This window comes from Hyla sarda, chromosome 1 (assembly GCF_029499605.1).
Source record: "Hyla sarda isolate aHylSar1 chromosome 1, aHylSar1.hap1, whole genome shotgun sequence".
Lineage (NCBI taxonomy): Eukaryota > Metazoa > Chordata > Amphibia > Anura > Hylidae > Hyla > Hyla sarda.
This window is the reverse complement of record NC_079189.1, coordinates 458,247,637-458,268,354: the sequence shown is the minus strand read 5'-3', so window position 1 is coordinate 458,268,354 and position 20,718 is coordinate 458,247,637. Positions and strand designations below refer to the sequence as shown.

At 43.4% G+C, this 20,718-nt stretch overlaps 1 protein-coding gene across 27 annotated transcripts in view; it reads right to left on the bottom strand.

Annotated features, from left to right (window-relative positions):
* Positions 1-20,718, bottom strand: part of NCOR2 (nuclear receptor corepressor 2) — a 495,829-nt gene that overhangs the window by 327,772 nt on the left and 147,339 nt on the right. Inside the window, exon 1 of one of the 27 annotated variants that reach the window (XM_056534012.1) lies at positions 2,271-2,391. The exons of the other annotated variants lie outside the window; for them this stretch is intronic. Coding sequence (XP_056389987.1) covers positions 2,271-2,285 — 15 coding nt within the window. The 5' untranslated portion in view covers positions 2,286-2,391. Of the gene's footprint in view, positions 1-2,270; positions 2,392-20,718 lie in introns of those variants that run through there. 27 annotated transcript variants of the gene reach the window in all.

Below are 20,718 nucleotides of genomic sequence, written 5' to 3'. Positions count from 1 at the left end.
GGTACAATGCAGTATTTTATCTGTATCCGAATGAAGTGACAAGGTACAAGCAAGGACATAGATCCTCTCCTATCACTCAGGGAGCCAGGACTTGTGTTCCAACCCTGAAGTGCTTTAGAAGTCATGTCCAATGCGTCATGCACTGGAAGAAAGCCTCTCTGTATTTTATCCATTCTTATCTTTGCACAGACATGTCAAGTCTCATTCAATAGCTGCTGATGTTTTTTTATCACTTCAAACACTCTGTACTAAGAGGCATTATATTGGTTTTTTTTACATTTAAAAGACACATACACAGAAATACATACATACTGTATTGCTTGGACCCTTAGTAAAAAAAGGCTGGGGCACTAGGACTTTCCTAATCTCCTTGCTTCTGTAAAGATTTATCAAAACCTGCCCAGAGGAAAAGTTGCTGAGTTGAAACCAATAGCACCATAGCAACCAATCAGATCACTTCTTTCCTTTATAAAAAGGCCTGTGAAAATGAAAGAAGTGATCTGATTGGTTGCTGCAATACAGTACCGCCCTTATTATGGCGTCCATGCCGTTTAAGCATAGGTTTTGAGCTTAGGGTCTCCTAGGGTCGATAGAGTCCGAGGCCTTTGACTTGTTTTCCTCCTGTCCTGTTAGTGATCCCTGGCTCTGTCCTGGTCTTTTATTATGTATACTTTACCCATTTATGACCAACCCTTTTTACTATGCAGGTATATATACCTGATTTTTTGATGCTTACCATAACTATTTATTACCCAGGTGTTTCTTTCTTTTTTTTTTCCCTCACTCATTAACATCTGTGACACCTTCTCATGCCCTCTGGTACTAGTACTTTATTTACTTTTTAGATATTGGCTCCATCTATTGGCTCTCATTTGTTTTCTGTTTATATCACATATTAGGTCTAAACAGGATTTACCGTATATACTCGAGTATAAGCCGACCCGAGTATAAGCCGAGACCCCTAATTTCAACCCAAAATCCCAGGAAAAGTTATTGACTCGAGTATAAGCCTAGGGTGGGAAATACCTCATCCCCCCCTGTCATCATCCAGACCCGTCATTAACATCCTCATCATCATCCCCTTGTCATCATCCCACACATCCCCCCTTCATCATCCCCTTATTATCCCACACATCCCCCCTTCATCATCCCCTTGTCATCATCCCACACATCCCCCCTTCATCATCCCCTTATCACCCCGCACATCCCCCCTTCATCATCCCCTTATCATCCCACACATCCCCCCTTCATCATCCCCTTATCATCTCGCACATCCCCCCTTCATCATCCCCTTATCATCCCACACATCCCCCCTTCATCATCCCCTTGTAATCATCCCCACCCCCCTTCATCATCCCCACACCCCCCCTTCATCATCCTCTTCTCATCATTCGCCCTCAGTGGTCTTCAACCTGCGGACCTCCAGAGGTTTCAAAACTACACCTCCCAGCAAGCCCGGGCAGCCATCGGCTGTCCGGGCTTGCTGGGAGTTGTAGTTTTGAAACCTCCGGAGGTCCGCAGGTTGAAGACCACTGCGGCCTTCAACATCATCCAGCCCCCTCTCACCCCCTTTAGTTCTGAGTACTCACCTCCGCTCGGCGCTGGTCCGGTCCTGCAGGGCTGTCCGGTGAGGAGGTGGTCCGGTGAGGAGGTGGTCCGGGCTGCTATCTTCACCGGGGGCGCCTCTTCTCCGCGCTTCCGGCCCGGAATAGATGCGTTGCCTTGACAATGACGCAAATGACGCACCTCTGCGTCGTTGTCACGGCAACGTGACTATTCTGAGGCCGGGCCCGAAGCGCTTAGAAGAGGCCTCCCCGGTGAAGATAGCAGCCCGGAACCACTATCCCACCGGACCACCTCCTCACCGGACAGTCCTGCAGGACCGGACCAGCGCCGAGCGGAGGTGAGTACTCAGAACTAAAGGGGGTGAGAGGGGGCTGGATGATGTTGAAGGCCGCAGTGGTCTTCAACCTGCGGACCTCCGGAGGTTTCAAAACTACAACTCCCAGCAAGCCCGGACAGCCGATGGCTGCCCGGGCTTGCTGGGAGTTGTAGTTTTGAAACCTCTGGAGGTCCGCAGGTTGAAGACCACTGCGGGTGGGGGAGTTCACTCGAGTATAAGCCGAGGGGGGTGTTTTCAGCACGAAAAATCGTGCTGAAAAACTCGGCTTATACTCGAGTATATACGGTATTTATTAGCATAACTAATTTGCTATACAGCTATTCATTTTGTATTGTATGGTTATATACTATTTATCTAGGTATAATACCCCTAATATTGGCATCCTGGTGTTGAGACTCTGTTATAGGGGATCGCTGTATGTCTGATTGACCATCCTTATAGTATGCGACTCTTGATGATGTTCCCCGGTTTTCCAGCTGTCTAACCAACTTTGTTTAGTGCTCGATACGGACGGCGCGTGTGCTCTTCGTCACTATGGTTACTCCCGAAGCTTCTGCTCTGTAGCAAGGCCCCACCCTCTGGTGGCGTCACTAAGGGCGTGACCACTCACTGATCCAGAAGCGCTGTTTTAATGCTTCCCCGGCACCTCGAGGTATCTCACCACTGCAGGAACTTTTTCTATTGAGAGTTTACCGGACTGAAAGTACCTCTCTGCGGAGCTGCTATTCGGCTCATGGATTTGTTATCCTATTGATTTTGTGGTTTCATGTTGTATAGGTAGCAGTGCTTTTAGTTTGGTCCCACCATTGTGAGGCAGTATACCTAGAAATAGGGTCTACCACTGTAAGTATGTTTTTACTGCTGTTCCATAACGGCAGGAGGGGGTAATTTTGGATGTTCCACAAATTAGCTGCCATTCTTCTCTATTGTCATTTTATGTATTCTACAGCTATATGCCTAACCTTGCAGTGGTGTACCTGTCAGCGTCCATGGGGGAGGTTTGAAAGGGTAACCTGTACACATTAGGGGAGATTTATCAAAACCTGTGCAGAGGAAGTTGCCCAGTTGGCCATAGCAACCAATCAGCTCACTTCTTTCATTTTTAACAATCCTTTTCAAAATGAAAGGAGCAATCTGATTGGTTGTTATGGGCAACTGGGCAACTTTTCCTCTGCACAGGTTTTGATAAATCTCCCCCATTATGTTGGTTTGTCACAATATCCCATTATGCACTATTTCTAAGTTTTTTTTTATCTTCTCTAACAGTGGATGGAAGTATGCTATTCTGTTGCACGCTACTCTTGATCCATCCTATCCATTTAATATAGGTCCAGCTTTGATTATTTTCTTATAATTATTCAGGTAGGCCCTGAAGACATTCACCTTTTTATACTACATTAGCGTTAACAGAAACGGGATTTGTACTTTTTTGTATATCTAAACTTTATTAGGTTCTGCATCTTCTGTGTCTATCTGGAACTCTCTATATCGATTTATTTGTCAGTATTTTCCTTGGGTTATAGGGACCACGATGGATTGAGCTTTGTAATATCTATCAGGATGAGACTACATGCATAGGCTTGTTTTAAGGAAGCAGCATCTTATTATTCTGGACCTTCCTTTTTATCTTTTTGGTATTGGGTCTACACTTATGGTTTGATTACAGGTATTCTTTAATAATGCTATATATAAAATACACCCAGTATTCACATTTTCTAAACTACTCCTAACACCCCTCCTGCCCTTAAATTTTTTTTTGGAGCTTTAAAAAGCTCTGTATAATACCTTTCCCCTTGCTCACATTGTGTGAGCTCCTGACAGCATAAAGTGGGTGTTCCCCAGCAGGCCATGCCCCGCACGCACTTCCTGAGTTCAGTCTCCTGCCAGGCCGGGAGGAAACCGAACTAAATGTTTGACTTGTGGCAGGGAACAGAACAGAGCCACCTAGTGGCCGTTTTTTCAAGCACATTAAAAACATATAAAAAGGTTGAGAATTTTAACAGCAAATAAATAGCAAAGTGTCTTATAATTACATAAGGAACAATATATTAAAAGTTTTTCGTTTGGTGACAAGTACTCTTTAAAGGTTAAGTTTTACGAAACCTGATTTTTTTTCCCCTATATAGTTTTTTGAATATTGTGATACACAACAAGTTTAAACTAGTGGAGTGCTGTTTCCTAAAGAGAAACTGACAGGCTGTTCATCCGAACTAAACCCAATATACCGGGCAGGTTGGGAATATGAGAGAGGCAGGGATAGGAATAGTAAATTAAACAGACATAATTCTACAACTATTACACAGAATAAAGTAAGTGACAACTGGTTTTAAAGCTGTTCCCCCACACTATAACCCAATCCTGATCATGGCATCTATGGTGTTGACAGGGGGAGGGTGCTCCCCCGGTTCACCAACGGCGGCACCGCAATATAATCGCGGGTCGCCATTGGTTGCTATGGCAGCAGGAGGCCAGATCATGGCCTCCTGTCTGCCTTCTCCCCCAGGATTGGCCCAGAATGTGTGTACGTGGGTAAGTAACTGGCTCAGTAAAAGGAAACAGAGGGTGGTTATTAATTGTACTTATTCTGATTGGGTGACTGTTACTAGTGGGTTATCCACAGGGGTCAGTCTTGGGTCCTGTTCTATCTAATATATTCATTAATGACCTTGTAGAGGGGTTGAATAGTAAAGTAGCGTTCTTTGCAGATAATACTAAACTCTGTAAAGCTGTAAACAAAATAGAGCACAGTGCATTGTTACAAATGGATCTGGATAGGTTGGATGTTTGGGCTGGGAAGTGGCAGATGAGGTTCAACACTGATAAATGTAAGGTAATGCACATGGGGAGAAAAAAATCCATCTGGGATTATGTATTAAATGGGAGCACATTTGGGATGACTGAAGTGGAAAAGGACCAGTGTTGGGCAGCTGCTGCCAAGGCAAATAAAATCAAGGGGTGCATCAATAGGGGCATAGATGCCCACAACAAGGAAATAATTCTACCGCTGTACAAATCACTAGTCAGACCACACATAGAATACTGTGTACAGTACTGGGCACCAGTGTACAAGAAAGATATAGTGGAGCTGGAGAGGGTTCAAAGATGTGCAACCAGAGTAATTAAGGGAATGGGAGGACTACAGTACCCAGAAAGATTATCAGAATTAGGGTTATTTAGTTTAGAAAAAAAAAAGGCTTAGGGGGCGACCTAATAACTATGTATAAATATATCAGGGGACAGTACAGAGATCTCTCCCATGATCTATTCATACCCAGGACTGTATCCATAACAAGGGGGCATCCTCTACGTTTAGAGGAAAGAAGGTTTCTACACCAGAACAGATGGGGGTTCTTTACTGTAAGAGCAGTGAGACTGTGGAATTCTCTCCCGGAGGAGGTGGTCATGGTGAACTCTGTAAAAGAATTTAAAAAGGGGTCTGGATGCATTTTTGGAAAATAATAACATTGCTGGTTTTGTATATTAGATTTATAGGGATAGAACGTTGATCCAGGGATTTATTCTGATGCCATATTTGGAGTCGGGAAGGAATTTTTACCTCTAGTGTGAGGGTTTTTTGCCTTCCTCTGGATCAACTGAGTAGGGACTCATTAGGGTTATAGGTTGAACTTGATGGACTTTTTTCAACCTTATGAACTATGTTACTATGTTCTACAGAGGCCTGTGAGATCCAGATCCGCACAGGCTGTAGTGCGTGCAGCTCATCAGGTCATACTGTGCTGCAGTACAAATGTATTGCAGCATAGTATAACCTGTAAAAAGTGAAAAAAAAAAAAAAAAAAAAAAAAAAAAAAAAAAGTTAGTGTCCTGTGCCTTGATCAAGCCGGTTCCTTCCGGTGAAATGTCGTGGGGGACACTATTGTAAACTTTTAAACAGCAACCTTTAGTTGGAACAAGGAGTAGATCATAGGATCCCCATCAAGGGACCCATTACAATATGGTTCATCCAAAAGAGATGGTGATGTGGGATAAATCTCTATGATGCACTCTATTATATTAAAGGTCCAGAAGGACCAATAACCAACATAAAGGCTGTGTTTTTAACACACACTTTATATTATTTACACTCTTTGAATTTTGGATTTTTTAAGAAGCAAAAATAAAAGTTATATTTTAAGGGTAACCCCTAGTTAAAAGTATCTAGTCCTGAACCATCAATATTCATAACCCACCTCCCTGCTCGTGCGCCCCATGTTAGTGTACGCCACATGCGCCGCTTCCCTCCCTGCTCTTGCACCCCGTGTTAGGATTCATTTTTAGGTACTTGACCTTTATTTATGCTTCATGTAATAGCATTAAAAACATGGACATATTATTTAGATAAAACAATGGTTATTGCTATGACCTAATTTACAGGGTACACTTATATACTGTCACACCCACACTCTGTCTCTCCCTTTTTTAGTGCTGATTTCTCCTGTCATGTTGGACCTCTTAACCCCTAGCCAACGATCGGTGTACCTGTATGTTCTTGTCATCTGTGCTTTAGCGCACAAAGGTGTACAGGTACGCTTTTTCCAATCACTGTCGCACACCATGTGGTGATCGCACACTATGTGGTCAGGATGGCTGTTACTCCAGTGATAATCAGTGATGCACACCAATGATTAGCATCCACTCTTTGGCGCAAGACTTCGTTCTCTAGAAGTTTAGTTAACTCTTAAGTTATTTATTTTATTTTTTCCACAACAAATCTTTATTTTACATATTTATTTAGCCAACCACAATCTACCGTATGGTCATGCCACAGTTACGTTTTGAGGCCATCTGAAAATTCTTGCATTGCATTTATAATGCAACATGCCCCCCCACCTCAAAGATGATCCTGGATATGACCGCCTATTCAAAATAAGGCCGGTAATAGACTATTTTGCTGACAAATTTGCAGAGGCCTACATCCCACAAAAGAAGGTCTCTATTAATGAGTCCCTGACCAGCTTTAACAGCATACACATCTTCTGCCAATACATTCCCACTAAGAAAGAAAGATATGACATGAAGCTTGAAACTGTGTGAGAATAAACCAAGGTATAATTACAGGTTTGGAGTGTATGAAAGGAAGGGTTCCCGAATTGAACCCCCAGAATACCCCCACATCCTAAAAGTTGGTGGAAAAATGATTTAGGACCAGATATACCCACTGCTAGATCAAGGTTACCACCTGTACACCAATAACTTGTGGCCCTGTGCGGAAAAATCAAAGGGGGCCTCCCAACATATCTTGTCCAAATGTCAATCCCCACACTGGAAAGAAGTGTGGTCCCAGAAAAAAAAAAAAAAACCTGCAGTGCATGTGCTGCAAAAAAGGAGTTAAGGAGAGACACCACTTACAGTATTTCATGTAAGGCTAGGTTCACACTGCCGTTTGCATCCGATGTGGAACAGGTCTCGCCATGGTCAACCAAGGAAGTTGAGTGCACGTGCTTCCCATCATATCCAGAGGTTGTCTTTAGGAAATAGCATTTCTGCTGATGTTAGCCTGTCAATGTTCAGACCTTACACCACACATTTCATCAAATTGGTCTGCATGGCTGTCGTCCCAGAAGGAAGCCTCTTCTCAAGACTAAGTTTAAGAAAGCCTGCAGACTAAGGCAGACTAAGGATATGGATTACTGGAACCATGTCCTGTGGTCTGATGAGACCAAGAAAAACTTCTTTGGTTCAGATGGTGTCAAGCATGTGTTGTGGCAACCAGGTGAGAAGTACAAAGACAAGCGTGTCTTGCCTACATTGAAGATGTCATAGTCTGGGGCTGCATGAGTGCTGCTGGCACATGGTAGTTATAGTTCATTGAGGGAACCATAAATGCCAACATGTACTGTGACATACTGTATGAAGACTGGGTCACAGGGAAGGATTTGAACATGATAATGACCCCAAACACACCTTCAAGACGACCAATGCCTCGCTAAAGAAGCTGAGGGTAATGGTGATGGACAGGCAAAGCATGTTTCCAGACCTAACCCCTATTGTGCCTCTTTGGGGCATCCTCAAATAGAAGGTGGGGGAGCACAAGGTCTCTAACATCCGCCAGCTCTGTGATGTTGTCATGGAGGAGTAAAGGAGGACTCCAGTGGCAACCTGTGAAGCTCTGGTGAACTCAATGCCCAAGTGGCTTAAAGGGGTATTCCGCCCCTAGACATCTTATCCCCTATCCAAAGGATAGGGGATAAGATGTCAGATCGCCGCGGTCCCGCTGCTGGGGACCCCTGGGATCCCCGCTGCGGCACCGCGCTATTACAGCACAGAGCGAGTTCGCTCTGCACGTAATGATGGGCGGTACAGGGGCCGGAGCATAGTTACGTCACGGCTCCGCCCCTCGTGATGTCACGGCCCGCCCCTTTCAATACAAGTCTATGGGAGGGGGTGTGGTGGTAGTCACACCCCCTCCCATAGACTTGCATTAAGGGGACGGGCCGTGATGTCACGAGGGGCGACGCCATGACGCCACGCTGCTCCGTCCCCCGTATCGCCCGTCATTACGCACAGAGCGAACTCGCTCTGTGCTGTAATGATAGCGGATAAGATGTCTAGGGGCGGAATACCCCTTTAACCCCTTAAGGACTCAGCCCATTTTGGCCTTAAGGACTCAGACAATTAAATTTTTACGTTTTCATTTTTTCCTCCTCGCCTTCTAAAAATCATAACTCTTTTATATTTTCATCCACAGACTAGTATGAGGGCTTGTTTTTTGCGCGACCAGTTGTCCTTTGTAATGACATCACTCATTATATCATAAAATGTATGGCGCAACCAAAAAACACTATTTTTGTGGGGAAATTAAAACGAAAAACGCAATTTTGCTAATTTTGGAAGGTTTTGTTTTCACGACATACAATTTATGGTAAAAATGACATGTGTTCTTTATTCTGAGGGTCAATACGATTAAAATGATACCCATTATTATATACTTTTATATTATTGTTGCGCTTAAAAAAAAATCACAAACTTTTTAACCAAATTAGTACGTTTATAATCCCTTTATTTTGATGACCTCTAACTTTTTTATTTTTCTGTATAAGCGGCGGTATGGGGGCTCATTTTTTGCGCCATGATCTGTACTTTTTTTTGATACCACATTTGCATATAAAAAACTTTTAATAAATTTTTTATAATTTTTTTTTTTAATAAAATGTATTAAAAAAGTAGGAATTTTGGACTTTTTTTTTTTCGTTCACGCCGTTCACCGTACGGGATCATTAACATTTTATTTTAATAGTTCGGACATTTACGCACACGGCGATACCAAATATGTCTATAAAAAATGTTTTTTACGCTTTTTGGGGGTAAAATAGGAAAAAACAGACGTTTTACTTTTTTAATGGGGGAGGGGATTTTTCACTTTTTTTTTACTTTTACTTTAAAATTTTTTTACATTTTTTTTTACACTTGAATAGTCCCCATAGGGGACTATTCATAGCAATACCATGATTGCTAATACTGATCTGTTCTATGTATAGGACATAGAACAGATCAGTATTATCGGTCATCTCCTGCTCTGGTCTGCTCAATCACAGACCAGAGCAGGAGACGCAGGGAGCCGGACGGAGGAAGGAGAGGGGACCTCCGTCCGGTGTTCTGAATGATCGGATCCCCGCAGCAGCGCTGCGGGCGATCCGATTGTTCATTTAAATCGCGAACTGCCGCAGATGCCGGGATCTGTATTGATCCCGGCACCTGAGGGGTTAATGGCGGACGCCCGCGAGATCGCGGGCGTCGGCCATTGCCGGCGGGTCCCTGGCTGCGATCAGCAGCCGGGATCAGCCGCGCATGACACGGGCATCGCTCCGATGCCCGCGGTTATGCTTAGGACGTAAATGTACGTCCTGGTGCGTTAAGTACCACCTCACCAGGACGTACATTTACGTCCTGCGTCCTTAAGGGGTTAAGGCAGTGCTGGAAAATAATAGTGGCACTATTTTGACATTCTGACGTAGGGGTGTACTCACTTTTGTTGCCAAGGTTTAGTCATTATTGGTTATATATTGAGTTATTTTGAGGGGACAGCAACATTAAAGCGTACCCGTCAGATCCAACAAAAATGTTTTTTTTTTTTTTTAACATATCACTCAGTACCTAATTCTGACCATGTACATCTAATTTTTGTGTCTAGCACCTTTATTTATTTTTTTATTACACTTTTAATTTAGCTCACTAGTCTGAATTCCTCTCAAAGGGAGGGGGCGTGGCCTCACTGTGCAGGTCTCCGCCCCCTCCCTCAGTATGCTGTCTGCTCACATCTCCCCTAGCATTAGCAAAACTACAACTCCCAGCTTGTCCTCACTGACAGTAGCGGGACACAAGTTGACAGTGTAGGGATTTTCCTCCAGCTGTGAGCCCTGCGCTAACAGCTGTCAATCACGGAAATGTGTCCATGACATAGGGGATGACGCATGGACACAGCAGGACTAGTGTGTCATAGCAGGCAGGGGGGCAGTTGTTTTACTGGCTTTTTCAGTATGAAATACTGAAAAATTTAAAATGAAAGCAATTGCAAAACCTATGCATGATTTACAACATATCAAAAGTTTTTGTATCTGACAGGGCCCATTTAAACACTGTTATACAGGCTGTGCACTCACTTTATATTGTAGCAGAATCTCATTTATTCAGTGTTGTCACATGAAAATATATTAAAAAAATATTTAAACAAATTTAAGGAGTGGACTCACTAAGGCTCCTTTCACACTGCCATTAGTCCCCGGCAGTGTGACGGCTGTTAGAAGATAGTGGGAGATAAATTTGTGCTTGCAATGTCTTTTTCTCCCGGTATCTTCTGGCGGAATAACAAATATCAGAGAATCCCATTCAAGTGAATGGGATCCTCTGTGCCCGTTATGCCTCCCATTGAGCTCCATCACACTAATGGCCATTAAAGGCAAAAAAAAGAGCCTTAACAGCCGTTTGTGGCGTATCCCCGTGGCAGTGTGAAAGTAGCTTTATGGGAGATACTATATTATTGCGACCCCTGAATTCTACTGAATTCATGGATGTTTGGACTGTATAGTCTGGGTCTATAGAGATCGCTGAGACGCAACTTGGAACACAAGCTGAGGATTACTCACCTTGCTCTGCATGCACGATCAGAACGATGTGTGAAACGCTACCTCCAGATCAGGTGATGAAGCACCTAGAGTCACGTGGTCCGCACTACACTTGATCGGCAGTGTAGTGAGTCACACTAGTGCTGCTGAATGGAGGCGTGGAACACGTGGGAAGGAGTTATCAGGTATGTAGCGTGCGCACAGGTATGTTGATTTAGTAACAGGGTGCCTCCAGCCGTTGCAAAACTCCCAGCATGCCTTGACAGTCAGTGGCTGTCCGGCAATACTGGGAGTTATTGTTTTTCAATTGTTTTGTTTTTATTGGGGGGGGGGGGGGGGGACTGTGTAGGGGTATATGTAGTGTTTTACTTTTTATTTCGTGTAGTGTAGTGTTTTTAGGGTACATTCACACGGGCAGGGGTTTACAGCGAGTTTCTCGCTGGGAGTTTGAGCTACGGTGGAAAATTTGCTGTATCTCAAATTTGCCGAACAAAACTCGCTATAAACCCCCTCCCGTGTGAATGTTCCCTGTACATTCACATGGAGGAGGGGGGGGGGGGGGGGGGTTATACCTCCAGCTGTTGCAAAACTACTACTCCCAGCATGCAAAATCCCAGCATGCTGGAGTTGTAGTTATGCAACAGCTGGAGGCACATTGGTTGCGCAACACGGAGTTTGTTACTTAACTCAGTGTTTCGCAACCAGTGTGCCTCCAGCTGTTGCAAAACTAGTACTCCCAGCATGTACAGTCTCAGTGCATGCTGGGAGTTGTAGTTTTGGAACAGCTGGAGGCACACTGGTTGCGAAACACTGAGTTAGGACACAAACTCTGTTTCACAACCAATATGTCTCCAGCTGTTTCAAAACTGTAACACTCCGCATGCATTGACAGTCAAAGGGCATGCTGAGAGTTGTAGTTTTGCATCAGCTGGGGGCACACTGCTCCAACTCCCAGCAAGCCCTTTGGTAGTTTGTGCATGCTGGGAGTTGTAGTTATGCAAAACCTGGATGCATACTTTTATAGAAAAAATGTGTATCCAGCTGTTGCATAACTACAACCCCACAGCATGCACAGACTACCAAAGGGCATGCTGGGAGTCGTAGTTGGAACTCCAGCTGTTGCAAAACTACAACTCCCCTCCTGCTGTATCCTGCCGCCGGAAACGGCACCGCTGCTGCCACCGGGACCATTGCCGCTGCTTCTAAGGGGACCGCCGCCGGACCAGGGAGAGGTAGGAGACCCCCCGCCAGCCCCGATCGACGCCCCAATCACCGCCCAGCAGGGCAGTGATTGGTCGGTCATTCCGACCGATCAAATCATATGATCGTGAGGTTGCACCCGTCCCACCTCACTCCTGCTGGCTAAGGATGAATGGGGCAGCGCCAACTGACCTTTTTTTCTGGGTCACCAGAGACCCGACTGACCCAGTATAGCTGCAAATCTCCAGTCTGAATTGACATGGGGGGGCCTCAGGACCCCCCCCCCCCCTTTGGTTTGCAAGGGGTGCCTGCTGATATCAGCAGTAATCCAGGTCCTGGGTCCTTAAGTACCAGGACGTCAAGGCGCAAGTACATGCTGGCGTACTAACTACATTTTTAACCTCTTGGGGATGCAGGACGTATGCATACGCCCTGCATCCCCAATCCTTAAGGACTCAGGACGTACCCGTACACCCTGGTCCAGTATAACGGGTTTAAACTGTTCCAGAACGGGTTAAACCCCATGGGTCCCGGTTGCTACAGGCAGCCAGGACCCACGTCTAATGCCGGGCACGGCCGATCGGGCTGATGTCCGGCATGAACCCTTTAGATGCCACAATCAAATTTGATTGCGGCGTCTAAAACAAAAGTAAAGGAATCTCGGCAGCTCAGCGGAGCTGATCGGGACAATCGTGCCAAAACCGTGATGTCCCGATAAGCTTACCGGGTCCTCACTTCCCTCTGCGTCGTCCGATCGGCGATCTACTGCTCCTTGTCTGCGCAGCAGGCTAGAGCAACAGAGCGCCGGTTACACTGATCAATGCTGTGCAATGGCATAGCATTGAACAGTGTATGCAATCAGAAGATTGCATGTTGTAGCCCCCTATGGGGGGCAAAAAAAATAAATAAAAGTGCAAACATTTTTTTATTTTTTTTATAAAAGTTCATAAACCCCTTCCCTATTAAAAGTTTAGATCACCCCCCTTTTCCCATTTTTTAAATAAAATAATGTAATAAAGAATAAAAATTATCCTATGTGGTACCGCCGCGTGCGTAAATGTCTGAACTATTAAAATATAATGTTAGCTAAGCCGCTCGGTCGATCCCGTACATGTAAAGAAATACCAAAGTCCAAAATTATGCATTTTTGGTCACTTCATATACCATAAAAATATTAATAGAACGTGATCAAAAAGTCCCAAAATGAAAACAAAAATGGTACTGATGACAGTGCAAAAATTAACACTCATACCGCCCTGTACAAGGAAAAAAAAAAGTTATAGGGGTCAGAACATGCCAATTTTAAACATACAAATTTTGGTGCATGTAGTTTATAATTTCATTTCACCCCACAAATCATTTTTTTTGTTTTGCCGCAGGTTATATTATAAAATAATTAATGTAATTACAAAGTACAATTGGTGACGCAAAACAACAAGACCTTATATGGGTCTGTAGGTGCAAAATTGAGAGAGTGTTATAATTTTTAGAAGGGAAGGAGGCAAAAACAAAAATTTGCTGAGTCCTTAAGGTGAAAATAGTCCCTAAGGGGTTAAATTAATGTTTTGTTAAAATACAATAAGGCACAAAATAATTGTGTAAGAATTTTTACAGACTACATAAATAACCCATATGTGGCACAAAAAAAACCATAATAAAATTTTTTTTTGTGGCTTCACTATTGTTTATGTGCCTGTTGGTGCTGTGCTGTCTTCCTTCCTGGCGTAAACTCCGGCCTCAGCGCAGTGATGCAAGACTCCGCCCACCGTCACAAAATGCGGGCTCAAAATTAAACAAAAAAGCCTCCAGAGTACGGTTATTCATAATGCGGTCATAGTATGTTATTAATGATTTTTAATTTCGGAGGAGGGTGGATGGGTTGTTGCGGGATAGTTGGAGTGCAGCTATTTAGTGCCAGGCAGGGAGTCAGCCGATGCAGTACACCCCCCTCCCCCCAACCCCCTCCCCATCACTCTCTAGCAACACTACTGGTTATAAAGGGTAGATAAAGAACTTCGGCTATTAACATAAGGGAAACCATTTCTGCTATAAAAAATGCTTTTGTAAGCAGGTTTCCCGGGTTTTGCTTATGTATGATTTATTTATCAAGGTCGTGCGACTATTTGATAAATAGGTCACATGTAAGCAAAAGTAAGTTTAAAAAAATTGTCATATAAAAGCCATACGATTGAAAAGAATGATAAATCTCCTTGTGCACAGATGAGACCAAGATAGAGCTTTTTGGTAAAGCACATCATTCTACTGTTTACCAAAAATGGAATGAGGCCTACAAAGAAAAGAACACAGTACCTACAGTGAAATATGGTGGAGGTTTAATTATGTTTTGGGGTTGTTTTGCTGCCTCTGGCACTGGGTGCCTTGAATGTGTGCAAGGCATCATAAAATCTGAGGATTACCAACGGATTTTGGGTCGTACTGTACAGCCCAGTGTGAGAAAGTTGAGTTTGTGTCCGAGATCTTCCAAAAGGACAATGACCCCAAACATACATCAAAAAGCACCCAGAAATGGAAGGCAACAAAGTGCTGGAGAGTTCTGAAGTGGCCAGAAATGAGTCCAGATCTAAATCCCATTGAACACCTGTGGAGAGATCTTAAAATTGCTTTTGGGAAAAGGCGCCCTTCCAATAAGAGAGACCTGGAGCAGTTTGCAAAGGAAGAGTGGTCCAACATTCCGGCTGAGAGGTGTAAGAAGCTTATTGATGGTTATAGAAAGCGATTGATTTCAGTAATTTTTTTCCAAAGGGTGTGCAACCAAATATTAAGTTAAGGGTGCCAATAATTTTGTTACAATTATGTCCAATTTGTTTTTTTTTTTCTCCTTTTTTGGTTTAGTTCCAATACACACAAAGGGAATAAACATGTGTATAGCAAAACGTGTGTTACTGCAATCCTTTTCTGTGAAAAATACTTCAGGGGTGCCAACATTTACGGCCATGACTGTAATGGACTTTTTTTCAGTCTTGATTTCATCTATATGAGTATTTATGCTGTTACGGTCACTGAAACTTTAACGCATTGTCAGTGTGAACTGCATCTAGAGTGTGTGAATATAACATCTCACACATCAAGCATCATCATCACAAATAGAAAACGCGATTGATGAATTATGAATGACCATGGTGGATTATCTGCTGTAATACTATATGGTGCATGAGTTTTACAATCTACTAAGTGACTAACAAGAGTTGCCAGTATAATCTATTCCTATGTGGAAGATAAAAGTGAATCAGAAATGGGTGCATAACTATGGGGAATCACAGATTTAATACAAGAATTCAAAACAATGTCTCCTCTACTATAATCTTGTAAAAAATGTTAATGCAACGGTAACTAGTCTATTTGCTACATCCATTGTGGTTTGGAGATTGCAACACTTATGCAGGATCAGTGTGAACGAAATGTATGTATGTAAGGCTGCTTTCACACTATAAAATTCATCCGTTTTAAAGATCCGTTTGATGTTCCGTTATGAAAACCCTGAAAATCGGCCATTAAACGGCCGTTACAAAATCCCATACGTCCGTAAGAAAATCCCATTATAGTCTATGGGATTTTTACATTATCCGTTTTAATCAGTTATAGTCCGTTATTAATAACGGATGTTATTTTGTGACGGGAGAATAAACGGAAGAAATAGTGCATGCACTATTTCTTCCATTGCCATCTTCCATCGCAAAATAACATCCGCATTAAAGTTTTCTTCAGGGTGTACCATACATCTATGAAGATCTAAATTTATAATCTTTTTGCTTGTTTTTTTATTTCTTCTATTTTACCCCAATATACCTGTCCACTGTACATTTTCTCCTAAATTATAAACGCCACAAAAAAAAAAAAAAAAAAAACTCTTGACATAATACCCCTGATAGCCCTTGTTGGGGTATATTTTCCAAAAATGCGTCACCGCATCACTTGTATGGGCACAGTGCTCTCTACCCTCTGGGCTCTGTAATATTTATATTTATAGGATATTGATAATGGGTTCAACATACTAGGTACACAGTATGTTGGTGGGAAAACTGCAATTATTTCCACCAACATACTATAATGTAAAATGGAATTATTCATTGTTACAGCCACTGTTTCAAAAAAGTGTAACTTTTGAGGGATTTCTCATGTTTTAGCACTCCATTGCATTTGTGTGTTAATATCCGCTGTGTTACTGAGAACGCTGGCTATTACTGAAATATCTGCAAAGAAATTTGATGTAAAATTGTTGCACTTGCGCAAAAAGTGTGCAAATTTTTAGCTAAAGTGATTTTGACTAAAATGACTTAGGTACACACTTTTCACATAGCAGTGGTTTAAGACGATTTGTCGCATAACAGATTTGTCGCATAGCCCTCAATATCACTACAAACATACACCAGCCCAGGACTGGCTTATAAAACTGGCCGTAGACAGCAGTTTCAAAGAGTTTTACAAAAGTTGCATAGGTGAAAAAAAGTATCTGAAAGGTCACAAAGAAGAAGTCATACAAAGTGGTGTTCTGAAGTGAAATTTTACAAAAAAAAAACTAGCCCCATATTTATTACATGTCCTGCACCATTTAATAAATCTGAGGCATGTACACTCCAACTACACCATCAATACCTGTGTATAACATCAGTGCACCTACACTTTGATAAAATGTCTCCCTTTGACTTTTCTCCTCCACTTTCCTTCAATCCCTTTAAAACACCTAAGGGATTAACAAACTTCTCAAATCCACTTCAAAACTGAACTGGTCCCTGAAAAAAAAAGATTTTGAAATTTTTTTAATAATTTGGAAAATTGCTGCAAAATTTTTAGGCCCTTTAATAACTTTAAAAAGTGGAAATCATGACTATTTTATGATACCAACATAAAGTAGACTTATTGTATAAGTGAATCAATATATAATTTATTTGACACGACTGTTTTCCTTACAAGCAGAAAATTTCACATTTAGAAAAGTGCAAATGCTAAAAGACAAATTTTTCATAAAATTTTGGAGTTTTTCCACAAAGAAACGCTAAAGTAAAATATGTCAAGAAAAAAAAACGCTCCCAGAATCAGTGTGATAAGTAAAAGTATCCCAGAGTTATCAATGCATAAAGGAACACAGGTAAGATTTAAAAAAAAAAAAAAAATTGGTTGTGTCCTTAAAGGAGTACTCCGGCCCTGAGACATCTTATCCCCTATCCAAAAGGATAGGGGATAAGATGTCTGATCATGGGGTCTCACTGCTGGGGACCCCCGCAATCTCTCATGCAGCACCCACCTGTATCAGCAGCAATAAGCGATGATCGCTCCGTGTCTGAAGACTCACAACCACAGGGGGAGAGTATTGTGATGTCACAACTCTGCCCCCTTGTGAAGTCACGCCCCGCCCCTCAATGCAAGCCTATGAGAGGGGGCGTGACTGTCATCACTCCCCCTCCCATAGAATTGCCTTGAGGGGGCAGAGTTGTGAGGTCACGATACCTCGTGGTCGTGAGGCTTCAGACACGGAGCCTCCAGCGCTGCCTGCAGCTCAAACCGGTGGGTACTGCATGACAGATTGCGGGAGTCCCCAGCGATCAGACATGGTATCCCCTATCCTTTGGATAGGGGATAAGATGTCTTAGGGCCAGAGTACCCCTTTAAAGCCAAAATTGGCTGTGTCCTTAACCCTTTCATGAAATTGTATCCCATTATTTTGTAAAAAGTTTACAAACGCCCATGTAACCCACAGAGACTTGTGTTTTGTGTCAAAAAGTGGGCTCTGGCCACATTTATTTTTAAATGTTCAACCATTCCCCAAAGCGCATGCAAATGTATAGCAATATGTTTTTAAATATACCAGAGAAACAAACGAAGACTACAATAAAGTGAATGTGTTTTTTCCATTTTAACGCAAATACCGTATTTTTCGCCGTATAAGACGCACTTTTTCTTCCCCAAAACTGGGGGGAAAAAGTCGGTGCGTCTTATACGGCGAATAAACCCCTATCGCGGCGGTCCCTGCGGCAATCAATGGCCGGGACCCGCAGCTAATACAGGACATCACCGATTGCGGTGATGCCCTGTATTAACCCTTCAGACGCGGCGATCAAAGCTGACCGCCGCGTCTGAAGGGAAAGTGACACTAACCCGGCTGTTCAGTCGGGCTGTTCGGGACCGCTGCGATTTCACCGCGGCGGTCCCGAACAGCCCGACTGAATAGCTGGGTTAGTGCTTACAGGACACCGTGAGGGACCTTACCTGCCTCCTCGGTGTCTTCTCCGTTCAGGGATCCCCTGTATGGCCGGCGCTCTCCTTCCCCGTCATCACGTTGTCGCGTACGTGCGTCGGCGTGCGTAACGACGTGATGGCGGCGATGGAGAGCGAGGATACCCGGCCGGCAGCAGAGACGTTCCGGAGCGACGGGGACACGGCGACAGCGATGGAGCGACATCCAGGGCAGCGGTGACGGGTCCGGAGCGGCGGGGACACGTGAGTATTACCTCCTCCTGCAGTGGTCTTCAATCTGCGGACCTCCAGATGTTGCAAAACTACAACTCCCAGCATGCCCGGACAGCCAACGGGCATGCTGGGAGTTGTAGTTTTGCAACATCTGGAGGTCCGCAGATTGAAGACCACTATTGGGTTCAAAATCTTTATTTTTTTAGATTTTGCCCCTAAAAAATTGGGTGCGTCTTATACGCCGGTGCGTCCTATAGGACGAAAAATACGGTACATTTCACACTTGATGGGTGTGAACGCAGCCTAATTTCTGGAATCCCATTTAAATAGCACCTACCAGTTCAAGCTTCTATACATAACACAATTCTTATTTCATGCAAACTTTAATTTAAAAATAAGCATGCACAAAGAACCTCACCACTTTAATGTGCTGAAGAGGCATTATAGATTGACTTGAATAATACCAAATGGTCATTGGAGGACTGCTGGCAATTTTTACTGTTTTTAATATTTTTTTATGAAAGTTACACCCATCAGCTGCAGTTCACTTGTTCAGCAAGTTACATGGGAAATATCTCTCATCACAAACATCCCACGCCAAGTTCCTAGGCTAATAATGAACATATAAATGTCTTTTATACAGCTGAAAGCATACCTCACACTGGATTCACTTCCAGCTCCCATTGCAGAGATTCTGATGCTGTGATATCATTGTCAGACACCTGCTACAATTACAGTACTGGCGACAGACCCCGCATTTCTGTAGAGGAAGTCAGAATAATTCCTATTTCTAGCCCATGTTACAAAAGAAAATTCCGTCAGAGGGTCGCATAGGATCAGAGCATGTCAAGCATACCGACAGAGGTTGTCGAATAAAGACAGAGCATTTAGGGTACGTATAACTAGTGACACTAAATATAGTGTTAGGTCTTCTTTAGGATATAAGTAAGGTATATCTGGACTAACTGAAGTGCTGCTAATATAAAAATGTGTCAAAAAAAATCTTAATCCTTCCAGTACTTATCAGCTGCTGTATGATCCACAGGAAGTTCTGCCTTATTTTAATCATGTTCCTTCACCCACACAATAACCTGTTTATTGGGTTTAGTGAGGGTGAACACGTTGTTTGTTTCCCTTTAAGAACAAAAAAGCTGCCACTTTGAAATATCTTCCTTAAAGTGATTTCATAAGATTAAATAGGTTCTCATTTCAAAAAGTTATGGCATATCAGTAAAATATGCTATCAGAATAAGGCTGGGTTCACACTACGTTTTCTCCCATATGGGAGCGCAAACGGCAGGGGGGAGCTAAAACCTCGCGCTCCAGTATGCCTTCGTATGCGCTCCCGTGTGTCATTCATTTCAATGAGCCGGCCGGAGTGAAACGTTCGGTCCGGTCGGCTCATTTTTGCGCCGTATGCGCTTTTACGACCGGACCTCAAACCGTGGTTGACCATACGGCGCAAAAATGAGCCGACCGGACCGAACGTTTCACTCCGGCCGGCTCATTGAAATGAATGACACACGGGAGCGCATACGAAGGCATACGGGAGCGCGAGGTTTTAGCTCCCCCCTGCCGTATGCGCTCCCGTATGGGAGAAAACGTGATGTGAACCCACCCTAATAGAACCCCACCAATCACTAGAATGACATTTGCTGCATTTTTCCCTACACAACTGTACTACCAGCTACCTGGCAAAGCAAAGAAGTACACTACCATGAGGCCTTCCTGCAGAGCTGGGTGGCTAGGGGCTAAAGCTCTGGGGGGGGGGGGGGTCAACCTCTAAGTCTATTAGAAACTGCCACCGTGTCTTTGTATCTCTCTACCTCTGTTCTCTGCATCTAACTTCTCCTGGGCCAAAATGCATTGGTTGGATTTTAATAATGAGAACATTTGAGTTTATCCCATGTGGAAGGACATAGATAAATGATCTACTGGACACCAACGAGCGCCCTAAAAATCCCAGAGTACCTCAAACATAACTTGGTCCTGAATGCCTCTTTTGCACCTATCCTATAGCACTTTCCCCAAGTACCTTTCACAGGCCATGATTTGAGGATATCCCATACAGAGAACACTTGTGGTGATGCCTGATGCCTCATAATTATAAAATCTTTGAAATCCTGA